Here is a 19,174-nt window from a genome sequence, read left to right on the forward strand (position 1 = left end):
GATCTTCGGGACCTTGGAAATTAGTTTCTGAAAACAGATGGCACTCCTGAGGTACTGGGATTAACCAAGATCACTCTGGCTCTCACCTTAAGGCCCTGCACTCTGAAGAATTTGGGCAAGTTGTTTTCTGTCTTTCCTGATCTCCCTGCCCACATGTGCTCTGTGCTCCCAGGGCGCCTGCACACCACAGTTCACTCCATTCCATTCCTTTCCTAGGAAAGCCAACCTTCCCCAAAGGATCCTTCTAGAGTACTGTAACCTCAGTTAAACTGCAGGAGAAGAAGTAATCAAAACAGGTTCTGCACAGCATTACAAAAAAATAAAAATAAAAATAAAAATAAATCAATCCCTAATTACAAACTGGCAACCTCAAAAGCATCAAAGACTGAGGTAGGTGAAATAGCCTCACTGAAAAGCCATAAAAATGGATTACAAAAGATCAAAAGCGTTAAAAATGGTTTAAGTCTGTTCTTAGAGAACTTCCACTTTCCCATCATAAAATCTAGGGCAGTTGCTGCTATAACTCTCTCAAGTTCATCAGGTATTGACTTTCACTTTTTGAAGCTCTTCATCCCTACAACCACTCACACCATCTCCAGAGTTAAAATTTGTTTTGCAAAATGTATATCCATAGAAAAACAGCTTTTGTAGGGCATTATTCCCAATGTATGACAAAGGTGTCCTGCATCCTTTCCCCAGTAGAAGCTTTAAAATATTAGAGGAGAAACTACAGCAAAAATACATATGCATCTGATGAAAAAAAAAAAAAGACGAGGGTTCTTCACTAACTGCCAAATTCAAGAAACCACCTATTACGTGCACCTAATAATGTGCCTAAATTCAGGGAGGAAGAGGGACTTGAGTAGTTATTTAAAGTCTTTGCTGAATTCAGGTCCTGAACACACAGATTTCTTCCTTATCAAAACTTTGAATGATTTTTTTCTAAGTTACATGAGTATCTTTACATTTTCAGAAAAAAAAGAGATTCCAATCATAAAACAATTTGAAATAGTATCCGTAAGTTCAAGCTTTTGATAATGTTTACCTCTATTTCACTTTCAAAGCACACAGAATGCCAAATACTGCTTGCTTTTCATATGCAATTAATCCTACCAAAATCCTTTGGGACTACTCTGAGAGTAAACTGAGCAGGATTTATTTTATGATCCAACACTGACAGGAAGGGAAAATATGATACAGTGTTTTATCCCTCGCAAAGAACTCTGGCACTAAACCCTCATGACTGAGTAGAGCATCAGTGCAGCTAATCTGGCAATGGGGCAATTTCCTGTTCGTAATTTATATTTTTGCCCAAATGACTGCATAGAGACAGATGGTCACACCAAAGGGGGACAGTTCTGGAAAGAAATCTCCTTCCCTCGGGAATACTTCACAAGATCAGTCTGGGGACTGCCAAGCAAGATCTTTTGCCAGGCAGACGACTCACAACACACTGAACATCTTCTCCAGGTTTTGGCTTCTCTATCAAATTCTTACCATGTAATAAATACAACATTGAAGAAAGAAGAGGAAAAAGACATTTCTGTGAATGGATAGGGCTTTGCATGCTAATGATTATATGTTTTTTTATCATCCAAGAAAGGAGAGTCTTTCTGACCACATTTTCTGCATCCTCAGGGGCACACCCTATGTTCCTGATTGTCTGGGACCCACCAAGTTTTCAAGAAAGATATTTGTTTCCTTTAGGCTATAATGGTTCAAGCAGATGGAGTTTCTGAAACACAGGCTAAACAAATCCAGTTTCAGCCACGGGCCTTATTTTCCCTTATAATTTTTCACTGACACAATTAACTGGGCCTTCCTTGTTGTGTTTTAAAGAGAAAGTGATGAATTTTAAGAATTATCTCATAAATTACATACTATGTATAGCCACCCATATATTCTTTATTTGAATGCTGAATTTGCTTTTCTCTTAATTTTCAATATGCCAGAAAGATCTGATCATCAACAATTGCAGCCCAAAGACCTTCAGGGTTGTCAGGTAGTGAGAATGTTTGGACAGAGAGATGAAAACAAATGCTGCCATGATCAAGAAGCTGAAGATTTGCCAGTTTTGATTTTGATTAACCTGAGTTTCAGAACTAGAACTGGATTTAGAATGGTGGAAATCTGTCTCACCTTTTATTTATCTTTTGCTTGTCTGCAGGCTAAATAAGACATCACTTCTTTAAAGCGTTCATACTCAGCTGAGTTCCATTCTTCACAAACTTGAGGGCTAAGGAAAAAAAAAGTTTTAAATTATATTTTAAAATACTGGATTACATTTCATGCTATAAATCATAAAATCTGCAACCTTGGAATCACAAAATACGTGTGACTATCTCCTCAGTGAATGGCTTAGGAATATTTCAGCTCTTTTGTCCTGTCTCCCAAGTGATGATATACAGAGAGATTTCAGTGCTAAATTTGGTTGCTTACTAGACTTATGCTGGTCTATTAGGATTTCCAAATTACATAAGCAGAGAGAATTTATGAAACATGGCTTAAGGGGAAAATCATATAAAATACAAAAAGTGTTACTAGATAAGTACTACTAAAATTTCCAATTACTTAACTTCAGCCGAAGCAAGATGTCCCAACGCCCCAGGCACTGACCTAGTAAAAAAACAGCCAGCTTTTTTGCAAGGGAGCTTCTTTAGTCCCAAGTCAGGTGTTTGGGGTCAGACTAGCATTATTACTGAATGACATCACATCTGTTTTGTATTATACTGATTTCCATCAGGCATATGCATTAATAGTCAGATCTGACTTCCATAGCAACCAGTAAAACTCTCTATGAATCTGGCCCTAGAGGCCCCAGACAGTGAAATAAACCTATCAAAAACAAAAAGGATGGAAAAGATGAATGAAAGGAACTCTGTTTCAGATCTGGGAAAGTAAGATTGAAATGACATTAAAAAAGCCCTGTATTCTTCTAAGAAAAAAATAAGGTTAATTGCTGAGTTAAGTCCCACTTCAGTCCCTTACTATGAACAGAAAAGTTGGAAGAGAGGAAATGTGCTCCCTGCGATCAGGTAAACCATTTTAGACAGGACTCAGAAAGGCTGAGCAACTTGAATAAAATTACTGTGGAAAGCAAAGCCAGAAATAAAATTCAGGTCTGCTTTTAGCTGTCTACTCACCGCTCAGCTATTACATGTAATGTGTGGGAATGGGTATTCAGGACATCAGAATTTACTTCTAAAAAGGTAAATGATTCATAAAACTCCGTACCAGTGAACACTTCTCTGCATCTATGATCAATGACGCTCGAGCGTTTAAGATAACAGCACCGCTCACTTCCAAGTAACAGTTCTCATGAACAAAGAGCATTCAAGGTGATATTCTTGGCTTGTTAAGAGCAGCAGATGCACATCTGTTGAGATGTGTTTTGACAGAATTTAAACCCTCTTCAGTTCTTTTGTGTGTGTCTTTCATTTTTTTATAATGTTTTCTATCTCACTTCTCTTAAAAGCAAAACCCTAACCATGATGTTTGACGTATTCAGGTAGCCATGGACTTGTCTGTTAGCCGAAGATTTAGAAAGAGAAAGCATAGTGAAGGATCTGGTAAGTACTAAAACAAAAGCATTTTGAACAGTGAAAGTAATTTTACGTCTACAGAACACGCAGAAAAATGCTAGGGGTATCTGTTGAAAAGATAGTTACAAAAGAAACAAAGAACAAAGGGGAAACAGTGTAAACACCCAGGACACATCCATATCCTGAATATTGCAAGAATTTCTCATTACTCCCTCCCACAAAACAGAAAAGCAGATGTAAAAAAGAGTCATAAAGATGGTCAGAGGATTATGGCTTCCTACAGAACAGGATGACATATTAGGACCCTTTGGTTTAGAAAATAGGTAACTGGAGGTCCGCAACAGCTGCAGAGAAAGTGGCAAGAATTATTACTTAGCTTCTTGCAATAATAAACCTATAGAAAACCCAATAGTATCAAATCCAAATCACAAATAAAAGTTCTTCCTCACAATAAGCAATTAAACAGTATCTATCAACACATTACACTTGAGAAATTATAGAGGGGTTTCAAAATCAGGTTAGACATAGACATAGAAGACTGGTTCACCAGCAATTTTCAAGGAAATCCCTAAATTACTGGCTGTTTGAATTTGTGAAGATAACCTGTGGGAAAGGTCACTCAGATGCACAGTTTGTTATACTTCTCTGAAAAAATCTGTCGTACTGACCACGACTGGCAGCACTAGGTTAAACAGACATTGGATATGAGCGAGCACGAAAGTTCCTCTGTGTTCAGTCTAAATCCTTTAGAGGTTTCCAGAACTGGACTCAACATGATTATCATGAAAAGCAAAAAGTGTTAACAAATTTTGGACAAACATATGAAAAAAACCTACAAAGTCTGGGAGAAGTAGTTCAGCAAAAGTTAATATATCCTTAGAAAACAGAGAGAATACGCTTTAGATGTTCCTCGTATGACAAGATTCACGTATATCATTACATATGATACAATAAAAAAAATAGATTTAATGAAGTGAAGTACAGAGCATGATCATCACTGGAAAAGCTTGCAATATTGCTGCCTGCAGACGCTACGGTCCTATCAACTGAGCAAGTGGATAATCTTGTTATTAGAGGCCTGCAGGTTTTCACCCTGCTCAAAGCACCTTTAGTTTGGCCTGAGAATGCCTCCTGTGGTCACTGCTGTATGTTTTTAAGCAGAATTTGAATTCAGTATATCTGCTGTAGAAAGCCTTCAAGAACCAGTAAAAGCAATTTCCAGAGAGCCATCTCCTTCCCTTTTAAAACAAATCAATCTACATCAGCTGTGAAAAGTGAAGAATGCATCCTGTCACCTTTGCCTGAGTTTTCTGACAGCAACACTGACAAAAACTGGCACACACACTCCTCCCAACTCAACACCAGACATGGAGGTGGATATCTACAGAGAAAAAGCACAAGTTCTTTAAAAGTGGCACCACAGTATTCCCCAGATATCCTGGAGATCCTCTGTATGAGTCTTCCCAAGCAATAGCAAGGTAATGCCCTAAAGAAACCTAGATTAGAACGTGCTTTGCACATAGAACATTCTAAATTTATTCCTAGTTCAAGGATAAACACTATTTCCTTCTAAATATCACACATGAATTAGGATCACATTATGATACCTGCATGTTCCTTTCAAAAGCAATATTTTCCCCAGAGATTATTCACAAACTGCGTAGAGCTAATCAAACTAACCTTGAATGACTTCCCATCTGTACCCAGCCACAACCAACTAAAGAAGGCAGGAGCAGCCCAGGGACCCAGTCTGGCTGGTTCTTTCTGTCTTCCAAACTCACCACCAGTTTGTTAGGCTTGATAGAAGGAAAATCTGTCTTCACAGCTGAGTTTGAAGACTGCTGGGTTCAGGCACGCCACCTTGATGAATCAAGCTAAACCTATACAGCCCATACTACTCTGTCCCCAGGTTTTGTGTCAGGGAGTGTGCAAAGCCTGAATACGTGGCAATCTGAAGTACAGTCTGAACTTGCTCAGTGCTGGGAATAGCAGGCAATGGTCCTTGTATGAGAGAAAGCCATTTGGCTTTTCCACTGCTCACCTTACTCACTAGTGCCTTTTGGAGTCAATTTCTGCAGTGAGGCTAAAGGAATAAAAACATTGCCTTCTGCAACATCTTGCCTAAACAGTGATACTGTCACCAATGCTAGCTTCAACGCTAGAGAATTTCTGACAACTGTGTTATTTGGTCGAGTACTAAAAAAATTGCTCAAATTCTCCACTCAGGAATCACTTGAGTCAAAGTGGATTACCAAAGCAATTTTCTTAATCATCAAGTTTAGTGCACAGTGGAGCCTTACAGAAAACAGCTTATATAACTGTAAATAAGAATTTCTTTCAATTATGCAGAGCCCCCTGACTTGATTCCAGGTGGTGTGTTCTGGGTGCACAACATTACTGCTTATAATAATACATCTATTTTCATTCAGGAGTCAGTTCCCTGTACTGAAACAATGTCACTAATAAATCACCCTGCTTGTCAATGTTTAAGGCTGGGCCAGCCCCTAAACTCCAAGAGATGCTTCCTACGATCCCCCCACACCCTCCCAGGGGACAATAAGAGGGGAACCAGGGAGAGAGACTGTGATGTTGAAAAAAAACTTGAACCAGGTTAATAAGAAGTAATACTAGCAATAACAATAAAGATATTTAACTGTATATATATTATACAAGTATACAAATATATTCAAAGATAAAAGAGAATATGTTAATATGGAACCCACGCCCTCTGGAAGACAATAAGGTCCTGAACAGAAAAGTCCCAGATTGGACTCAACAGCAAATAGGAGCACCCAAGCCCAGAATCTCAATGAGAGTCCAAAAAGGAAACAAAAAAAACCAAACCAAAAAACAAATAAATAGAACAGAAAAAGGAACCATGCCACTCTCACCCAGGAAAGCAGGGGAAAACAACTTGTCATTACGAACGGTGCTCCTCTGCAGTGGGAAGACATGAGATGGAAACACCAGCAGCATGTGCAAAGATGACGCAGAGCCAACAGCAATCCTTCCAGCACAGCAAGCACTAAAACAACTCACCAAGCTCTCCCTTAGGGGCCCTTTTATCCAGAGCACCATGGGCAGGAATTCCATGACTGGTCCATTTGGGCCACATGACCCATCTTCTCCCCACAGGCACAGCTGTCCCTCATTCCCCATCATGAATGTCACCTATGCCAGGAGCCCCAGAAAACTTACATCCTGGTGCTCTCAAAGCAGGATGCAGCTTGTAGAGCTGGAGCTGATATTTCCCTTTACTCACTATGTGCCTTTACTGCCATATATATATATACACACATATGTGCCTTCTCCACAGACACCCCCTTGTCGCGGGGGAGAAGCTTGTGTGCCCTTATGAGGTTGTGAGCTGTGCTGGCGGTGGCATATGCCTCCAGTAGGGTCTCCCATGCCAGACAGGTCTCAGCTGAAGGGTCAGACTAAGTGTGTCCATGGGTAGGATGGACTCGCTAGCCGCCCAGCAACCATCCTAGGAGAAGGGCACTCTTAACTCCAAACCCGGGCAGATGGAGTTCGTTTAGCCCTGTAAGGCCATCCGTCTAGGAGAAGGATACTCTAACTAAACCTACATCCTGAGGACTTTGCTGTCACAGTCCAAGCTCACTAGGCCATGGCAGATGAAGCGTAGGAGTAAAGGGTGGGGCCAGTTCTGCTCACGCTGGGCCTCACCTAAAAAATCCACTGCACGGGCTTGAAGGTTACACCCACATTTGTAAAGTCCTGTAGTAACAGGCGAGGGACAAAATGGCAGGAGGTAAGGGGCGCTGGAAGGCCGCTGTGCCTTTTGCAGCCGGGCTTGCCTATCCCACATCGGCCCTTTTAGCCATCGGCGCGCTTGTAGCAAGTGTGGGTAGAGCCCTTCCCATATCTTCGTTCCCGAAGCCTAGCCGTGATGATAATGATGATATATACATGTATGTGTGTGCAAGATAAAATGGTCTCCAAGCACTTTTTAAAGGTAAAGTAATAGCAAATTAAGAAACAAGAGTTACTTTACCCCATATAAATGGGGAAAAAATACCCCAACCAAACGAAACAACCAAAACTAGGAAAGAATGTCTTTCAACTCAGCAAACTCAGCTAACTCTACAAATCCTTATTTCTCCCTCTGTTCCTACCCAGTTTCAAGTAATGCTGCTTGTTCAAAACACTATGGCTACAGTCAGGTCAATTAGGAAGAAAATTTCCTTGTATTTAGCAAACATCACCAAGACTGATTATAAATAATAATAAAAATCAATCTTGGGCATTTCTCTGCACAAGGCCTTTTTAAATTAAGATCTAAAAACAGATGGACAGACAAGAAGACTTAAACAATTTTATCCTTGGCTGATTTATTTTGGCTTTCTGCTCTCCCTGGTCGCAGTTCAGTGCAACCCATAAATAAGTTAGGCTGGTGAAGGAGATTGAATTTTTGAGGCCAGAGCAGTAATTGAGGAATTGAACAGCCTGGGGGTTGAAATATCATCTCCTGGGACATAAGCCTTTGGACCTATTAGCAGCTGTCTATATTGCTTTTCCAGCCATTGACACATATGACCATGTCAACATATTGAACTTATTTATGTTTGTGTCACAGGATAGATCTTGTACATGTTCTGGCCCCCATCATGCAGTTACTCTAAAGAGTAAGAATATCTCAGATCTCTCTCTCTGACTAAAGCACAGGAAGGCCCAATTTCTTGTGAAGAAACTCTACACCCGCCCAGCACAATTTAATTGTACATAACTCAGTAATTTTCACTTTTTCCACATAGTCAGCAGTTGCAAAGGAAAGGCTGAAAGAGAAGCCTGGGAAGGTTTTTGCTTTTTTTTTTTTTTCTTAAAACAAATGAGCAAAACAGACAAACAAAAAACATCATCACCCACCACTTCCTTTTTTCCAGTCATTCTCTCAGGATCAAAATTTGAACAAAAACCCAAGCGACTCCACAGATACCTGAAGCACCAGGTGATGGATTGTAAAACCAACACATGACCAAAGGCAAAAAGAAGAATCTCCATGTCTTATTCTGTACAAAAACTTGGAAATGACCTCAGCAGAAGCGCAGGCCCACCAAGGGCACCGTAGCTGTCTGTGGGGAACAGAGTTGGGGCAGCCTCAAGGCCTTTTTTATCTGAGCAACGGGCCCTGCCCAGCAGCTCACCTGGTGCTGCTACCCCATCAGTGCTCCTCCACCCTGGGCAACAGACACACATTTGGTTCCCTGCTCAGGACACGAAAATAGATACTTCTTTCCCTCCCTCCCAACTCTGCATCCCACAAAACCTAAAGCAAAGGTTACTTCCAAGATGGCGCCGCCACTCCACGCAGGCCACAGGCCTCCCGGCGTGACAGAAATGGTGCCTCTCACACCGCTCCCAGGCAGCCGGCTTTTGGATGATCACAATTACAATCACCTACCGAAAAAAGCACGAAATTATGAAAGATTTAAAAGGCAGCGTGGGGCCGCAGGGCAGTGCTGCAGCCTCCCAGGGCCGCAGGTCTGCTCAGGGCTCTGCTGAGGGAGCAGGAAGTGCGAGCACGAGGTCACCCCTCACCTGAAAACAGAGCCCGTGTTTAACTTCAGATCATTAAAGTGATGGATTAAAGAGGAAAATGGGAAACATGAGAAAAAGTTACTTCATAAGTCACGATTAAAACCCGTATTTCCACCTTTTGCACAGTCTGTAAAAAATAAAACATAACATACCTCTTTCAACTTTGTAAGAAAATATGATGACGACTGAAACTAAAAAGCATTTCTTCTGACTGAGCCCATCATACTCCATTTTGAAGAAAGGCTCCCAATGGCACCAAGGACAAACACAAAACAGCAAGAGTTTGTTGAATCTTGTAAATTCCAAGCAAGACGGAATGTATACTGGAATACAGCACTACCGATTATTAATAAATAAATTTTTTCTGATTAAATATTTAATCAAATGCACACATCATCACCATTTGTCTTGTAACAGCACCTTGTGACCTACACCTACTAGATCTCGACACAGACAGGATCAGTGATTTGGATGTTTGACACAGAGATCTCTAATGCGTGACGATGTGCTGCTCATAAAAAACAGCGTCTGACTTGCTGCTGAGGGAACTGACGGCAGGTCCTGCCGCCCCAAAAGACGGGGCACAGGAGGTGGATGAGGGCTCCTCGTTTGCATGTCACCACATTCCTCCACAAGCCAGCATGAGCTAGAGCTGTTCAAGTGGGAAGAAGGTGTTTACTTCCTGATGTTTGGCACTATTTCTCCATGACCACCAGAATACTACTCAGTTGGACGTTTTCTCTCCAAGTCTTGTAAACAAAATCTAAAGGAATTTTCATTCAGCTTTGGCTTAGTTGAAAATTTTCATCCCAGGCAAGCAAAGAAAATAACAGCTTTTCACCAAAATGTCTTTCAACGAGAACAATTCCTATTAGAATGTGGTTTGGGAACCAGCTTCCTCAAAGAAAGGAGAAACCATCAATCCTCTGCAACGCAGCAGCTCCTCAGGAGGTCTGTGGATGCAGTAGGTTGTGCAGGGATGTGCAGGCCAGAGGATCACCAGCCCCACATTTTTATTCAGCTGCACTTGTTTCCCTCTCACTATGTGCAGTCCCAGCAGTATCCTGCTGACATAGACAAGAGGGCACCACAGCAATTAAATTTAAAAAAAAATAAATCATAAGGGCACCTTCAGAACAGGTACTGTAAGCACGTTACCTCCCCCTTGGTCACAAGGTATACACAGCAGGCTACCAGCCTCTGCTTCAGAGGAACACAGCACACCTGCGCAATGGCGGACAACTTCAGCATTAACTTCAAAGCCTTGCTTGCAACTACAGTATCCCACAGGCTGTAATGAGGTACACAGGTAAAACAACTCATTCAACTGACAGGATGTTTAGGATTTATGGTTGTAGTGTACTCCCCAAAAGGTTCTTCTCAGCCCCTCCACAAGCACTACCTCACTTGCAGACCTTCACAGAAAAGGGTGAACAATCCCAGACACTTTCACAGAGCACACAAGTATTGCAGTTCATGTAAAGACAGATGGACAGAAAAACTACAGATACTATGTAACATAAATTATTTAATGCTAAAAAAATAATATGCAGTAAAATATTATATATACACACTATGTAACATCCAGTAGAATTCATAAACTTTCTCTGCTCTGCACTGAACGTCCTATCTTTAAAACTCACTAAAAACAAAAACAATAATCTGTAATAAGATTTTTAGATAAAATATCCCACTTCAAGGATTAAGGACATCTATGAAACACTAAAATAGGGCACATAAAAATTGAGTTATCTTATACAGTCACACATAAACATACTAATTCCATAAACATACTAATTCCAGTTCTGTGAAGGTCACTTTTTATAACGTCCAACAATTATACTGTAGCATCTTACTGATTTCACCCCACCGACATATGTTTTCTGGTGAATTTACCATGTGCTTTTGAGATTTTATTTATATTACAGTTTACAGGGGAAACACTAATATTGTACATCTAATATACTTAACAGCTATCACCTTATCAGCAAATTTGACATCATAGCAAAATTTTAGTTTCATGAAAAAGGAATTATGAATTTTTATTACCAGAATTATCTCACTAGTTTTCTAAATATCTACATAAACAGATTAAAAGCTGAGTATAACACCTATTTATTCCACGCTCCCCATTGCCCCTTCTCTTACGTTTAAACATGACTCTCTTCTGAATCACACAATATACTTCTAGGAGAAAGTTCTCCAGCGTTTGATATGCACATATTCAAGTTTTTAATATAATTACAAATTACTATTTTTCATGATAACTAGCACTGACAAGAAAGTAAATACTATTTTGGATGCCTTTGAAAGGCATCTCTGATTGTAGTGTTGTAGATAAACTGCTGACAGTTCGAAAAAGCAGAACATTTATCTCAGTACTGATTATATACTGATTAAAGATAAACACCACCACAACATGCAAAATACCTACGCTCTGACATGATCCCGAGTGTTTTTGGTAAAAACAGTCAGAAGTGTGGTTTACTGAACACCCCAATCAGCGCAATTTCATGTCAGGGTTGAATTTTGGTAGGTCAAGAGGATGGCAGGTCCACCTTCAGAGCAGATGCTATCACCACTAATATTTTCCAAACAGCAGGAAGTCCTACACCAAGGTTATGTTCGCCAGGCTTAGGTGTCAACTGCAACATAACTCTGGGGAAACTGACTTAAAAAGGAAATGAAACAAAGTTTAATAGGTTGATAGGGCTGGGACAAAGGCTGGACTCAATGATCTTCAAGTTCTCTTCCAGCTGAAACTATGCTATGATTCTATGATTCATAACAACTGAACAATCTTCCCATTAATGAGAGTGAACTTAATTCTGAGCTGCACTGGACTGATGAAAAATAATACAACCTGACCCATCTTCTAAACACTAAGAGATTTCCATCAACTTTTACCACTGCAAAAGAAGAGCACACAAAACATGAAAAACCCATGGCCAACATCTTTTATTCCTTGAATTATCAAGAAAAAGTCATCCAGAAGGAGCACAATGTATCTCATGCAATATGCCTTATTTTCCATCCTGCTGACAAGGTTTTCTCAATTTACAAAACTGTAAGCACTGCCCAAACCAGTATCCAACATTTTATTTCTTTTTTATAAAACCAAAATTCATTCCAAAAATGAATGATCACTATCCATTAAAATTTATTTTTCTTCAAATGTATGCATAGTTGTGAATGATGTCAGGTGAGGCAGTAAGGAACTGTTAAACGCTGAAGAGATATAAATAGGAAACCAGAGCATTTAAGAGTCTTCTTCCATAGCCACATCCTCCTGTAGCTTCTGCACCATTTTGTCTTCCAGCTGTTTTGGTGTGCCTGCAAAGAAAAGAAAAAATTAAATTCAACATGTCTCTCTCTATCCAAATCAGTGTTGTTCTTTGAACAATACATGCATCTATTTTAGGTGAAAGAGCCTAAATTGATTTCTTAAAGAGCTCTTTAGGAATAAACATCAAGCTTACAAGTACTTATTGCGAGCTTCCAGCACCACCTAAACCTACTAAAGAATTGTTTTAACAAAAAAGCTGATGCTGTTTTTATGGAAAATCGAAAATGCAAACATGTGTTTTCAACTAGTATGCTGAACTTTGACATGGCTGGCAACACCCAGCAGAACCCTGCAAAGGACTACAAAAATGCATTCCTTTTATCAACGGCATTCACACATAACTAATGCTGGTTGGGTGGCAATAGTGTTAACTCTCAATAATCATAGAATCATAGAATGGCCTAAGCTGGGAGGGACCTTAGAGATCATTTAATCCAGCCTCCCTGCCACCAGGGACGCCACCTCTCGACTAGATCAGGCAACACACGGGGACCGAACAGGAATCGAACCCATGACCTCAGCATTGTTAGCGCCGTGCTCAACTGACTGAGCTAACCAGCCCCCTATAATACTATCAAAAAGAAAAAAAATTCCAAGATTGACAGTTGATTTTGCCAGAAGGAACTGTAAAACACTTAAAAGGCAGTTGTCATTTGACAAACTGGTGTACCATGTGCTACTGTACATCACTCATTTAAATAAGCAAAGCCAAACAAAAAAACCACTCAGGTTTATTCTTTTCAATTCCTATCTTTTTCTTTCCTCACAAAACAAGGGACAGATTAAACCAAAGTTTAAATACATCCTGACAAAATCTTGTTTCAAATAAACACAATCTTAGAATATAGATAATGCAAACTGGAAGAAAAAACATGGAAGACTTCTAGTTAATGTGACACCTACATCTATGAAGAAAAAATCACTGGTAATTTTTATAAAACAGTAACTAACAGAAACATTTTTAACTTCTCTGTATTACTCCATTAACTGGTTTTTTTTTAAAATAAATAATCTTTACAATCTATTTTTATCAACATAATCTAACACAATGTCGTATTTGTAATAGTTCAGAAACCAGAAAATTATTTAGAAGAAACAAATTTCTCCAACTGAAAAACTCAATTCACTAACAGAATATACATTATTATATCTGAACTAGGCAGATTTTATCAAGAATTTTTAAAACTACTATGATATTTCTGAAAATGTTAGGCTTATGTTGAAGAAATATTATTTCCATATAAGTTTTACTATATGCAGTGAACTCTGAAAAACCCACAATTACTGAACAAATTCACAACACAGAGGTTAGCTACTGTATTTTACATATCAGTCAGTGGTATAGTCTGTTGAGTTCACATAATCAATTCAAAGGCAAGACTTAGAAAAACGTATTGGTTAATAAAGATGCAGCTCAGAGTACCAGGTAGTGAGTGCAGTTTAAAATACTCAAATAAGGAAAAGAAAGGATGAACTCCGGACTAGATAAGGTATGTTTGATTCAGAACAAAGATACTGCTTACATTTAGTGGCAAGAGCTATTCTCCATATTCGACAGACAAATCAATAGCAACTAAAATGCATACAGGATTATTGATCTGTAGAATGAATCTTCATCACAAACTATACACAAGTCTACCTAAGCAAACCAGGCCAAGCAAGTTCTTACCTGCATGTGGAGCACGAAGAAGGTGGATATTCTGTTTGACTTCCTTGATGTCTTCTGCCTTCTGCAACTCTTTGCTCTTCTTTAATCTGGGGAGAGGAAAAATTAAATATCATACATTTCAATTTAATAATCATATTGATTTTAATGCATGACACAACTTAGCTAAAGGTATGTAAACTACTATGATTACGAGCAAATAAAGGTTGAAAGTATTTGAAAACCAATGCAAGCAAATACTGGATACAGAAATAGAAAAAAAAAAAGCCAGCACTATATCAACTCTTACTAGAAATTTGTTTAAATCTAAGATGCCTTATCACAAACAAGGAAATAAAACTACTATCAAGTGTCCAAAAGCTACACTTCATTGGACAGCCAATACAGCGCAGTAGTTTGGTAGCATAGCGCAGCCCACTCAAACTATTCTACCTCACCGCTTGGATGACTGTGTATGTACAAAATAACAATTCAGAACTTGTGATCGTCACTACTCTGCTAAGATTAACGGTGTAATACAAGTTTGCGCGAGCTCCCGTAATACAAATACTTCTCCTTACCTGTTCATAATAAATCTGGCTTGGCGTTTTTGCTTTATTTCCTCCACTCTCTTCATTGCATCAACTGAAATAAAGCAGAAGTTGTTTTCAATACGCTTACATACCTAGAGTTGAAAAGACACGCTATTTTGCAGAGCAACGCTACCAGTATTCTGCAACACCTCGGTATCAGAGGCAAATCTTATGCAGGATAGAGGAAGTTAATCCTGCTTCAAAGAGCAGGCACGGGGAATATTCTCTGTACCATCTATAATGAATTGCATTTTAAAACTTTTTTATGCTTCCATACATTTTCTACAATTAACCATTACTGCAGAAGACTCGTACTCTACTTGAAATCAGTTGCAGATTATGACCTTCTTCCTTGGGGCATTAATTCATGGCATAAATAGCTTCCATTTTATGGCAATTGATTATTAAACAAACTGAAGTGGAGTGAGCGGGAACAAAGAAACAACTGCAACAGTATAAAAGGTTTAGGCTGGGAGCCTCTTAAAAAGCTGGAAGACCACTAAGGTGTTTTGAAGATAATAACCAAAAATAGAGAAATGCTACACGTCATTTTCTATTCAATTTCTGGAAAAAAAAATAAAATCAAGTGAAGCTCCACAGCTGTTCACAAATCAAACATCCTCCACACAGAAGAATGTGGTCATGATTCCCATAATTTCAAACACAATCATGACAAAGTGTCGACATTCTAACAAGTCTTCTGAAAATATGGTCATGTGGAGCAGAAGTTCACTTTCCATAGTTCATCTTTTGGGTTTTTTTAAATGACTCACCAGTCTTGTTCCATAACTCTCGCTGGTATTTCACTGGTTCATTTCTACGTTTTTCAAACTCAAATGAATTATCCTGTATTAAGAAAAATTAAATACAGCTGATATACAAAAGTACATTCAGATCAATACATTCTTACTCAATAACGCTCACTCATATAACAATATTTTACATGATTTTTAAATTTTCCCTTTAACAATCTCAGCCACTTTACTTTAACATCCTCTACTAAACTAGAAGGAAGTAGAGCAGAGCATTAGACCTCAAAGTGTCAGAAGCCACAGTAACTAGCCTAAAGAGAAATATTTACCAAAACATCTCCCTAGGCTATTTTCTTTTTAGCAAGACAAAAGGAACAGAGAAGACAGATGTGAAGTAGGAAACAGAGTAGACCAGACAGGTAGAATGCAAAATTGAACACTTGCATAGTCAAAAGCACTTAACACAGGTCAAATAAGTTCTGCTCAACAGCTGTAATTTTGAAAGGGTTAAAAAAAAAGCAGCAAAAGCAGCAAACACTACTTCATTTTAAGAATATTGAAAGAATATAAAATAATTTGAAACTGTCAAAGACACTGTGGTGTCTGGGGCAGCTGGGTTTCTTCCTTTTTATTTCTGCAAGAGTTAAAGATGGACAGTTTCCTGACTTTTTTTGCTACGCATACTTAGCTTTATAACAACTTTATCTGAGGACACTTCCCTGCCCGAAGGTTCTGTTTTGCAGTGGCAAAGTTATTAGACCAGCTGCTAATCTTCACTTGAGCTAAAGACAGCTCCAGTGAGACAACCTAGATAGAACAGCAAGAAATAGCAGGTACACCTCACAAGCCATGCTCCATTGGCACATGTTAGTTTTCACCATGGCAAAACATAAAGCAAAATATACAAAATACAAGCTGTAAAGCACACCTTACATTAATATCTACATGCCAAAAGTGAACAGAAGTCTCCTAAGAGCAGAGATATTTGAAGTGCCATGGGCTTCTAACCTACGTGTACAGAGATAAACCACAGATACCTCATACCAGCCAATGGATCTTTCAATTCCAAACGTGATGAGACAGAAAAACTGACTCACTCTCACTCAGAGACACCTTGTGAACAACTACCTGGCAAGATTATGTCCTTATTTTTTTTGTTTAATACCAAAAAACTTAAAACCCTGAAAAACAAGTAAATGTATTTCATCTCTATCTAATGTACCTGTTTAAAACAGCAAGAACCATCCTGTTCTTACAAACTACAGGATCTCTCACTACCACAAGCCTATTTAGACACTCTCCCCAAAGCTGGTTTACGAAAGAATGCATAACAAAATAACTACATCAAAGCAGTATGTTTACATGCTGTTCCAACTCTAGGCATACATAGATATATCTGAAAACTGGAGCATCTCGTCATCTTTTTAGAAATGTATAAAGGAATTTCAAATTAAATTCTTTTCAAAAAGGTAATTCAACTTAGCCAGAAGCAACTTGAAAGCAAGCAATACAATTACAGAAGATGCTAATTAATTATGGCTTCTCAGAGTCACATCAAAAAATAAAATAAAATCACATTCTTCACTTTGGAAAGTCCACAGAAGGCTGCATCAAAATCCTTATTAAATTGCTAGCACTCTGTAAAAAACAGGTAACCAAGTCACAGCAATTCTTGAATTATTTAAGGACTGTCCCACCAAATATGAGCATTTAGCATTTTACCACTGAAGTAACTTTTTGTTGAAATTCTTTTTAAAATCTCATATGCAGGTTTTCGAACATGACTATCTATGCAAGGACTTTTTCTTTACATCATATGCTTTACGAAAACTTCAGAAGGCAACTAACTATCTTACGTGTCTACATGGAGAGACTTCCTGGGCTACCAGATTATCTGACTGTGCAGATATACAATTATCAAATGGAGATGTACAGAGAGTAGATGATTCATAGATGGAAAAAAACCCCTTGGAGTTGGGAACCACTGTGCATTACCAACACAGACACCTGATACACTGGCTTCTACACTGAAGCTGAAACAGGAAGTTCCAAGTTATAGGCAAGTTAAATGAATAGCTCACTCTCAAGAAAACTCTCACATCCTCTTCCACAATCCCTCTTTTCTCCACTTTCTCCATCCCTTGTGCTCATCTGATTAAAAGATAATGCATTAAGCCAGCTAACCTAAGCTGTCTGCAGCTGGAAGAGGCTAGATCTCTGCTGGTTTAGTGAGCTAATGTAAAGTGTGAACCAGTTCAGCTTCTTACCACTGTCAGTTCTTTGCCAGCTGCTTTCCGGAACGCTTTGGTCCATCTCATCTTCCTGGGATTTCGCTTCTTTTTAAAGTTTCTGTGGCATTTGGATTTGCAGAATCTAAATACCTTAAAGAAGGTGGGGAGAAAAAAACCAAAACAACTCAAATCATGTTACCCCTGCCCCACTGCAAGCATAGTATCAAACACTGAAGTTTCTCTAACAACACGGCTCACTGAAAATGACATTCATCCTTCAAATATTAATATTTTTAGCTCAAATATAACTTTTAATAAAAAGAATTTCAAGTACTATTTTTGATTTTTCATTTTAAAGCTATTTTCACAGCTGTCAAGGGCATGTACAAATACTTACAATTAAGCTGATTATAAATAAATTATACTGGAGTTGTGAGAATTATCATATGCCAAAATAACTACAAAACCAAACCTGTACTGCGAATAAACAATTTTCTATACCTGTCAGCACTTTTTAGATCTAGTGTCATCCTGACAATGACAAATAAATCCTCACACCTCTCATATAACATTTTTTTAATGCAATACACATACACACACACAAAAAGCTCTATCTTGCAGAATGCAGCTTTAAGCCTTAAAGATTACCCTGCAGCGGGTTTCCTACGCACATTACTTAAGTCCTGGATTGCATTTACTGAAATCTGTTAAAGCACACGTCAAAGCATCCTAATTGACCTTTTTTTTTCCCCTCCCACTTTCATATGTATTCTACAGAACAGTAGGCACCTGCTACTGCCAGCCATGGAACCACCTTATGTTCATCCAGGTGATGTTTTGAGGCCCATTAAAGATGCATAAAAGAAATTTCACTATCCATACTCTAAACTTCCCTTCTATTAGTACTGAAATTATGTAACGGCCAATCTAAAGAACAATCCCCCATCCTGAACTGTCTCAAATCCAACAGACATTTTCCAGTGAAGAAGAGCAGGCAGCCAGATAGCAGTAAGAGGAGGAGTAGAGTGAAGACACATAATCATATCCCTATTTACAGGTCTTGATCTTCCCTAAATTTGTACATCACTCTGAACTATCCCGGGCTGTCTCGAACCCAGAGCAGAGCTGGAAGCTTATTAAGAATACTGACAATTACATCTAGTATTCATACGTTTCTGAAGCCCCTATTTTTCTTCAACTACACCCCCCTGGCCATCTGACAGTCACTTCTGAACACAACAAATGGAAAATATGAAACCTTTAGTAAGGGCAATCATCCTCATATATTTTTTTACATTCTTCTACTGGAGATTTTCACTAACTCAGACGAATCTGCCATTATATTTTGCTCTTTCATAGATCGTGTGTTGACAACTAAGCTGCTATGGTGCTACTTTAAAAACCAAACCAAACCACACACACACACACCTCCTGTGGCCATTTTCTAGTAAATGGAACCGTGTCAATCTACATCTACCTCTAAATTCCCAAAAGCTGTGACTCGGA

General features: G+C 38.8%; 1 protein-coding gene across 1 annotated transcript; it reads right to left on the minus strand.

The window, feature by feature from the left end:
* Positions 1-12,094: 12,094 nt before the first annotated feature.
* On the minus strand, positions 12,095-17,815 carry RSL24D1 (ribosomal L24 domain containing 1). Its single transcript, XM_009869224.1, has 5 exons — positions 17,705-17,815; positions 15,459-15,531; positions 14,674-14,737; positions 14,117-14,202; positions 12,095-12,434 (listed from the first exon to the last, which is right to left on the minus strand). Exons 1-5 carry the CDS (start codon positions 17,753-17,755, stop codon positions 12,361-12,363), a joined length of 348 nt encoding a protein of 115 aa, XP_009867526.1. The 5' UTR covers positions 17,756-17,815; the 3' UTR covers positions 12,095-12,360.
* Between the last annotated feature and the right edge of the window lie 1,359 nt (positions 17,816-19,174).

The sequence above is a fragment of the Apaloderma vittatum genome, unplaced genomic scaffold (assembly GCF_000703405.1).
Source record: "Apaloderma vittatum isolate BGI_N311 unplaced genomic scaffold, ASM70340v1 scaffold9145, whole genome shotgun sequence".
Classification (NCBI taxonomy): domain Eukaryota; kingdom Metazoa; phylum Chordata; class Aves; order Trogoniformes; family Trogonidae; genus Apaloderma; species Apaloderma vittatum.

What these genes read in the sequence shown, in the direction of transcription:
- RSL24D1 (XM_009869224.1), bottom strand. Translation starts at nt 17,755, where the DNA reads ATGAGATGGACCAAAGCGTTCCGGAAAGCAGCTGGCAAAGAACTGACA. An exon ending in CTGGCAAAGAACTGACAGTG is followed by an intron (nt 15,532 to 17,704) that starts GTAAGAAGCTGA and finishes TTCTTAATACAG; the next exon opens with GATAATTCATTTGAGTTTGA. An exon ending in AGAGTTATGGAACAAGACTG is followed by an intron (nt 14,738 to 15,458) that starts GTGAGTCATTTA and finishes GCTTTATTTCAG; the next exon opens with TTGATGCAATGAAGAGAGTG.